General features: G+C 42.7%; 1 protein-coding gene across 1 annotated transcript in view; it reads right to left on the bottom strand.

The window, feature by feature from the left end:
* Window positions 1–3,097: 3,097 nt before the first annotated feature.
* Window positions 3,098–9,464, bottom strand: part of LOC122068787 — a 42,703-nt gene continuing 36,336 nt past the window's right edge. The window contains exon 2 of the mRNA XM_042632690.1: window positions 3,098–3,356. Within this exon, the coding sequence (XP_042488624.1) occupies window positions 3,098–3,356 (259 nt within the window). The remainder of the gene's footprint in view (window positions 3,357–9,464) is intronic.

Raw genomic sequence — 9,464 nt, 5'->3', positions numbered from 1 at the left:
CATTCACTAAATTCGATCTTTGATATGAAGTCTCTATAAAACAATACTTAAAGGAAAATTTTGACATATCTTCATATATTTGTTATCATCAAAACCAAATATAGGAGTGTGGGCATATCTCTAACAGGTTTTGGCTCCCGGCCGCCCATTTTCGAAGGGGGAGAGATGACCCTAAGTGTTCGTGCATCGCATGCCAATCTAACTGGAGGGGGTTTGTACCTTCCGATCCCAGATGGTAAGTAACCCAACTCCTCACATATAAGTCCCAGCACTTACCAAAGTTTCAAAAGACCACGAGCACAGTTGAGGGCAACTACCCATATAAGACCAGCTGTTGGACAGCAAGCAGTCAAGATAGCTTTCAAGATAGCAAGCTGTCTTGACCACCAAAAGCACTGGGCTTGAATCCGGTGGGATGTTTTCGGTGAGCCATATAGGCTGCTGTCAAGGTTCTGATTTCTTTGGGTCCCACCACTCGCATTGTAGACAGTCTCGGATGATCCTAAATCATCCTCCACACCTCCCTCGTTATGTGAGCACATTATGGACCTAAGTTGTTGGGTTCTTAGGCTCCGAAAGGCGTATTAACCTGATTGGTCATAATAGGGTACAACCAAACAAACCCTAAGGTCCATTTCCTGTGTGCTCAACGTAGGAGAGGAGAGGAAGAGGAGATGAAGGAAGAAGAAGAAGAGGAAGAAGAAGGAGGAAGTCTTACCTTGGTGCCGGCTCCCGCCTAGTCACCGGAATCATTGCCGGAGGTAAGTGCACTCACTTCCACCACTCTCTCTCTTTAATTTGACCTAGATTAAACTACATTTGAATGGAATCTTAGTGTACAAACCATGTTGAGGTTGGGAAATACGTATTCTACCCTCCCAGTGCTGTTACCGAGCTCAAACCAAGCCCGATTAGCTCCGATAACAAGTAATGCCAAATGACCAACTAGGATTTCGATCATTTGATCTATGTATCTCCTAAACGGATCCGTAGAATTGGGATTTTATTGGCTTAGAATGATTCTAGGAACATTCCCCACAAACTTCACGGAACAAATTTCGGTGATGGGGCCCAAGCCGGAAAGCCCTAATTCGAGTGGACAGTTCTGTAGTGCCATCTAAAGCAAGCCACTGAATCCACTGGGCCTGCTTCCAGTGGGTTATTTCCGGTGAACCATAGAGTTTAATGAGCTCTTTTTCACCACCACCAGAAACAACACTGATATTTTTTATGGAAATACCTTGTTTCTAGTGGGTGTTTCTGGTGACATTACTGTCACTGGGAAACCTTATCTGTACCCTTTGGGGGTGACCCAAGTGGGCCTCTCTCAATCTTTCTAACACGTATTGAGGTATTATTGCCTTGTGTCTAGGACAGTGATGCGCACAAGCCCTGAGACCAAAATTAAGCTGATTGATCGGTGGCCTTATCTGAACACTAAAACAAATAGAGATCAACAAGGTGAGAGATGGTTGCTTATTTTTGGATTGTTTTATTATTATAGAATTGCTCATATGTGTAAGATTGTACATGATTATTTTAATTGTTCAAGTATGATGATGACATGTCATAAGTTACATTTTACAATGATGATATGAATTGTTATGGATATGTATGATGGGATCCTATGTGGCCGAGGTGGTACTAGTACCGTGATCGTCATGTGTTTGGTTGTATGTATGAGAGAATATTCAACGTGGCCAAGGTGGTACCGATACCGTGATTGTTGTATGCTTGTTGCACCCATGCATTGATTATGTGCATTAGAGTTATTTGTAGTCACGGATTGCGCTTTGTGGTCTCATATTACTAAACATCATTTGATTAGACTATTCTTTCATTTCAATCTCGCAAGAATGAACAATGTAAGAAACACAAAGGATAGGCAATTAATAAATGTATTCCACCTTAAATACATTCCATAAGCAAATTACCCTCGAACCTTGTAGTAAGAAATCATTAAGTGCTTACTTTAACATGATTAAGAGGATTAAACCATGATCTCTCTCTCTCTTTCTCTCTCTCTCTCTCTCTCTCTCTCTCTCTCTCTCTCTCTTTTGGTGCAAAGGCTCCAACAAAGTGGGAGTACGCGGCGCCATGAGGTGTTCAGCGTATTTTTGATTATTTAGATACAGGTCTGTGGATAGTATGTTTTTAAACTTGATATGTGTAAGTCTTGAAGGATTGTAAACAAAATAACTCAATTATGAATATTATTCTATCATTAGAGATTTTCTCCATTTTATTTATGATCCACTATTATACTCTGATTCTGCTGCTTGTGGTTGGTTTGTGATGCGAGATTGTGAAATGTTAAGGTATTGCTATCAGAGATCCTGGTAGGTTCGTAAGATAGGTACATGTCTTACTCACACACCGCTGGTATTCTTAATGGTAAGTTAGGTCTACTGGAAGTGGGGTATAACAGCTATGGTATTAGATGGTGAAGCTCTGCCTTAACTCACAATCTCGACCAAACCACGACTTGGGGAAATTAGGACTTAAATAAAAATCTCAAATGAAACAATTAATAGAATTACACAATTAGGAGACAAGCATAGATGTTGAAGCCGTTTCATTAAATAAAGAATTTGATTACATAGCTTACGCCTTTTCATAAAAATTAAAATACTGAAAGTAGGAAATCCTAACTAGCCGAAGTCTAGGAACTTAAATGACTGAAGCAAATGATAGAAAATGAAAGTTCAAATAAAACCTAAAACAACAAACTCGAATGAAACATGGGAGGAAAATCCTAAAAACTACAGTGGCAAACATGCCACTAACCCTGCTAATCGTACTCTTACTGCTGCTGCTACTGCTAGTTCTGTCCTTGGCCCTCAGCCTGGTTCGGACCATGTGTTCCTGGAGGTGAAACCAGAATACCCAGATGGAAGATCATCGCATGCATCTGTGCCTCAAGGGAGGCCACTCTATTGTCCATAAAATAATAGGTCCTATCCACGCTCTCGAGGTTGCTGTCCATGCTTCTCAACAGTGATGTGGTAGTGTCCAAGTAGGCCATAACATTGTTGAGACCGTAAGGTCTTGCACCCCTGGTGCCTTGGGAAGTGGAAGCAGCTATAGAACCCATAGCTTATGAGTCAAGTGGTGGAATACCACCAACCCCAGCAGCTCCTCTCCCTATACCACTGGCACCTCTGCCAATGCCTCCACCAACATCATCAGCATTGCTTCCAATATCACCGGCACCACCACCCTCTACCTCCATAGGTTGCTCACCTTCCTCCGCAATAGGTGTCACCTCTCTCATGTTTAGGGTCTTCTTCCTCAAGGAGTCTTGATTGAAATCTGTGACCTCCTCGCCCAAGCATTCCTCACCCTCCAAATCCACCCTAAAGCAAAGGAAGATGTTTGTCAGTATCATCCCATAGCATAGGTTCCCAACTCAGTGATCCTATCCCTTGGACCAAATTACCATGGTCCACATCAGAAGGTAGGGAAGACGTATCTGCACCCCCATTTAAATGCAGTAAGTCACATAGGCATGCAATATGTATACTTCATCGTAGTGCCCATAGGTGGGGAGATCATTCAACGGGACTGCAAGACAGACCACCTTTGGAGTGGTAAGGTAGTTAATTGTGCGATCCCATCCACTAGCCTACTTGGTTCGCTATTGTTTACCTCTTGAAGGGTGTCAGGGCTTTGGAAATCATAAGCTGGAGTCCGAGGTGGGTAGTAAACCAGGTCATCGGCATTGTCAACCATCAAGATGTTGGCCAACTGCCTCATATCAAAGGAAATCTCAACCTGTTCACATAGGAGGTGATCCGCATCTCTTCGGTGCCTCTATTCATGCACTGGAGGCTAGAATAGAACAACCTGACCAGCGTTGGGTAGTAGTACTTGTTGGGTTTTAAGATGCAGCACCACCCGACCGCCTCAAAGAGTTGACGGAGGCAGAATGCATGAAAATCTCTTATCCTCACATAAATCCTTGGGTCCACATTATGGTACTCGAAGCGTTCCCAATGATCTCACTCAGCCACAGAGCAGAACAGGACTGGGTTGTACTATGCCTCAACGGGGATGACTTGTTCCTCTTGTGCAATGGCATGGCAGGTACATACACAATGTCTAGACATTCTTGCAAGATGATTCCTAAGGATTCAAGAATGAAAACATAGTTTAATAACTGAAAGTAAAGCTCACAGAGAAGAAAATCTCAAAACTAGGTTAGAGAAGGAAGAAAACATACCTTAGATGCAAAGATGGCATCGATCGATCAAGAAATAGAAAAAGGGAAGTGTGAAATGGGTTGAAAGACTCTTCTTGGCTGTTTCCACAACTTCTCCACAAGTTCGATTAGGGTTTTGTACACTAAAACACAAACCAGAGTCTATTTATAGCCATTTTAGGTCCACCGGAAACAACTCACCGGAAACACTGGACCTGCTTCCGGTGTCTATTTCCGATGAGTTGAAAAGTCCCAAATTAGCCTCTACCAGTCCCACTAGAAATAGTACTGATATTTTCAGTGAAATGGCTCATATTTCTAGTGAAAGTTGCCCTAGTTCCGGTGGTTATTTTTAGAAATAATTTTTTTTTCCAAATTTGATTTTTACTTTGTTGCTTTAATGGTGTACCCCTTCATGATATGCGTGCGATTGGATCCAAATATGTGCGGACCCCACTTATGTATACTCTAACCCTAATTTTGCCTTATGTATATGTGTGGGACCCACTATATATATATGTTCCAATTACATGCAACCTTGTATATGCATGTGAACTAATTGGATTCCTCCACAAGAGTTATGTCATGTCAGAACACTCGATCCTGATCCCAGTCACACCCGTCACCTCCTGCTTCCCCTACACGTAATCGGGGTAGACCCCGCAATGCCCCCAGCTCTGCCAGTACTCATAGCTCATGATGTGGCATCCATCATGGATAACATGATGCGTGGAGTTGAGGAAAGGAAAAATCAGTTTATTGCTAGGATCAATGATAGGATCCAAGAGGTAATGGGAGCCCATAATGCACTGCCTACACCTCCTACTCCACCGGCACCCATTCCAATACCCGTTGGATCGGCTACCCTTCAAACATCAGGTGGGGCACAAGTGCATGGGCAAAGGCATCAAAATGTGCATGGGCATGTGCAAAACCCGATGCCGAAACAAGCCCAGACCCATATAGAGGGCTAAACAGACTTGACAAAGATGATGGAGAAATTCCAAAGGCTTAGGCCCCCATGTTTCTTCAAGGTGGGCCAAGATCTGTTGTATCCATCAAGATGGATAGGTGGTATGGAAAAGATGTTCAGGCTAATGGGCTGCACCGAAGAACAAAAAATTGTGTGTGCAGTCTATCAGCTACAAAATGAGGCTAATGACTGGTAGAGTGCAACTGAGCCCATTCTGAGGGCGGGTAACCCAAACCCTACTTGGACAGACTTCAAAGGGGCCTTTTTTTAACTATGTTCTAGAAAGCATCTGGGATAGGAGAGAGAGTGAGTTCTCTCAATTGGTTTAAGGTTCTTGGTCTGTGCTCGAGTATTAGCAACGTTTTGAGGAGCTATTCCATTTTTCTCCTGAGCATCTCAGAGGTGATAGAGCCAAAGCAAAGAAGATTAAGAAAGGTTGAGGCCAGGTATTGGGTCAACCATTGTGGGGTTGAAACTGCAGACCTATGCTGAGGTGGTCCAAGTGGCCAAGTCTATTAAAGATCAACATAGAGATAATTTCTTGGCCCAACAGGGAACGAGGAAGAGGCCAATGGGATCTACTGATTCCAAAGGAGATAGCAAGCCCTTTCGAGTACCTTATATCAACCCAACTCCAGTGTAATTCAGGAAGCCTAAAGCTAGTCAGACTTCCCAGTCCTCCCGATCTAGTGTTATATCTCAGTCTAGGGAACGAGCCTAAGGTGTTTTCATTGTGATCAGCCGAGCCATATGGCGAGGACATGCCCCCACTAGAGGCCAAGTGATGCACCATACACTATGCCACCTAAGCCCCAATAGACCTATGTAGCCCCTAGACCAGCACAGCTCCCATAGGGCAGAGTATTTGTTATGACAGCAAAAGATGCCGAGGCTGCACTTGGTGTAGTGATAGATACATTATTGATATAATTATTGCCTGCACATGTGTTATTTAACTCAGGAGCCTCGCACTCGTTTGTGTCATCGGTATTTGCGAAGAAGATGAGAATTCCTCCTAAGGGACTAACTCAATGTTTGGCTGTGAGCACCCCTACAGAAAGTGTAGTAGGTCTAAACTATGTGTATGAGCCTTGTCCAGTGACCATAGGTGAACATGAGTTGAATGCTCACTTAATCGAGTTGGATATGACCGACTTTGACATTATTTTAGGAATGGACTGGTTGTCTGCATACAGAGCCAATGTGCTATGTGTGGAGAAGACTATCATTTTCAAACCTCATGATGATGATAAGTTTGTGTGCCAAGGGGATAAGCCCAAGAAGCCCAAGAAGGTTATTATATCGGCACTCTAAATGAAGAAGCTATTGGATCAGGGACGTCAAGGCTACTTAGCATTTGTGACGGATATTGAGATAGAGATTTGGCCATTGACCTAGCTAGATGTGGTAAGGAAATTTATAGATGTATTCCCAGATGACTTGATAAGTTTGCCCCCAGATCGAGAGACAAAGTTTGCTATAGACCTACTCCCCAGCTTGGCACCAGTGTCAAAGGCCCCTTACCGCATGGCCCCCAATGAGTTGAAGGAATTGCAGGTGCAACTTTTGGATCTTTTAAAGAAGGGATTCATTAGACCTAGAGTATTTCCATGGGGAGCACTAATATTGTTCGTCAGAAAGAAAGATGGAAGTATGAGGCTGTGCATTGATTACTGGGAGCTTAATAAGCTAACCATCAAGAACCGGTTTCCTTTGTAAATGATAGATGATTTATTTGATCAGTTACAGGGTGCCAAGATGTTCTCCAAGATTGACCTTAGATCTAGCTATCACCAGCTCAGGATCGAGGATAGTGATGTTAGCAACACGGCCTTCAGATCAAGGTATAGACATTATGAGTTCTTGGTGATGTCATTTAGGTTGACTAATGCACCAGCTGCATTTATGGACTTGTGAACTAGGTATTCCAGGATATCTTAGACAAGTTTGTGATTGTATTCATTGATTACATCTTGATTTACTTCAAGAGTGCAGAGGAACATGCTGTTCACCTGAGGTTAGTACTGCAACGGTTAAGGGAGATGCAACTCTCTGCCAAATTCAGCAACTGCGAGTTTTGGTTGTCATAGGTGGCATTCCTAGGCCACATTGTTTCAGAAAAGGGTATAGAGGTTAACCTAGGCAAGGTGTAGGAAGTTCTAGAGTGGGAGAATCTCAAGAGTGTGGCAGGCATACGTAGTTTTCGGGGATTGGTTGGATACTACAGGAGGTTTATCGAGAACTTCTCTCGTATTGCTACCTGATGACCCGACTCACACGAAAGGGTGTGAAATTTGAGTGGTCTGATGCTTGTGAAAAGAGCTTTAAGGAACTAAGGAAAAGGTTGGTATCAGCTCTAGTTCTAACTATTCTAACCGGTACCAATGGTATGGTTGTGTATAGTGATGCCTCCAAGCTGGGATTGGGTTGTGTATTGATGCAGCACAGAAAAGTCATTGCTTATGCATCCTGTCAGTTGAAGGATTATGAGAAGAACTACCCCATCCATGATTTGGAGTTAGCAGCTGTGATTTTGGCATTGAAAATCTGGAGACACTACCCATATGGTGAGAAAAGTGAGATCTTTAGTGACCATAAGAGCCTTAAGTACTTCTTCACCCAAAAGGAGCTTCACATGAGACAGAGGCATTGGTTGGAATTGATGAAGGACTATGATTGTACTATCCACTATCACTCAGGAAAGTCTAATGTGGTAAAGGCCAATATGGTAGCTAATGCACTTAGTCAGAAATCTCAGTCACTCTCTTGCATCAATGACCACCAATTAGCTAGACTTGGAGCTATTAGTAGAAAGTGTCACCTTATCACTATCGGCATTGGTGGTACAACCTAGTTTGGTGGATAGGATCACTATAGCTTAGGTTAATGATGTAGAGTTGCAAAGTTGATAGCAAAATGCCAGGAATGAACCCAAAAGGACCCAGATTTCTCTATAACTGACAACAGGATCACAAGTTCAAAGAGAGGTTATGTGTGCCTAGTGATGGTGATTTGAGATATATAGATTTGATAGAGGCACACAGCTCTCCATACTCCATTCACCCCAGCCGCACTAAAATGTACAAGGACCTCAAAGGCACCTACTGGTGGAAAGAAATGAAGAATGATGTGGCCACACATATGTCTAGATGCCTCACACGCTAGCAAGTCAAGGCTGAAAGGCAAAGGCCCCATGGTTTATTTCAATCACTACTTATTCCAGAGTGGAAATAGGAGAATATTACCATGGACTTTGTTACAGGCCTACCCCACACATAGAAGGGCATGGATTCCATTTGGGTAGTTGTGGACTACTTAACCAAGGTAGTTCACTTTATCCCAATCAAGATCATATTTTCTATGGACTATTTGGCCAAGTTGTATATTGATAACATCACCAGATTGCATGATGTACCAGTTAGTATCATCTCTGATCAAGATCACAGGTTCACTTCTAAGTTCTAAACTTGTGTACAGAAAGCTATGGGCACACAATTGGGATGAACACATTTTCCTTATTGAGTTCTCTTATAACAATAGTTATCAGGCCACCATTGGAATGTCCCTATTTGAGGCACAGTATGGCAGAAAGTGTCGGACTCCACTCTATTGGGATGAGGTTGGTGAACGGCATATTTTTGGTCCAGACTTAATATAGGCTACTAGTGAGAAGGTGAATGTAATCAGAGAAAGGATCAAGGTAGCTCAGTCCAAGAAGCAAAGCTATACAGATGTCAGAAGGAAACATCTATAATTTGGTGTTGGAGACAAGGTGTTCTTGCAGATCTCCCTAGTTAAAGGGGTGATGCGGTTCGGCAAGAAGGGAAAACTTAGTCCAAGATTTATGGGACCGTACGATGTACTAGAAAGGATCAGACTAGTAGCTTATTGGATAGCTTTACCACCAGAGTTGGAGGGTGCACATGATTTCTTCTATGTATCCATGTTTTGGAAGTACATCCCCAACCCCACTCACATCTTGACTTACATATCTTGTGAGTTAGATGAGGATTTTGCATACGTGGAGTATCTGGAGAAGATTGTTGATCAAAAAGAACATATTCTCCGCAACCGCATTATTTCCTTCGTCAAGGTGAAATAGATGAATCACCCAGAATAGGAAGCATTTTGGGTGCAAAAAGATGAGATTATGAAACAGTATCCTGGATTGTTTAATTTGCTAGGTATGTTCAATTTCAAGAACGAAATTCTTGCAAGATGGGGGGAATGTTACACCCATGTCCTGACTCAATCTAATTTGAATTATTAAGTCAGGTCTCGGATCAGAGA

This window comes from Macadamia integrifolia, unplaced genomic scaffold (assembly GCF_013358625.1).
Source record: "Macadamia integrifolia cultivar HAES 741 unplaced genomic scaffold, SCU_Mint_v3 scaffold458, whole genome shotgun sequence".
Classification (NCBI taxonomy): domain Eukaryota; kingdom Viridiplantae; phylum Streptophyta; class Magnoliopsida; order Proteales; family Proteaceae; genus Macadamia; species Macadamia integrifolia.
This window is presented reverse-complemented; position numbering and strand designations above follow the sequence as displayed.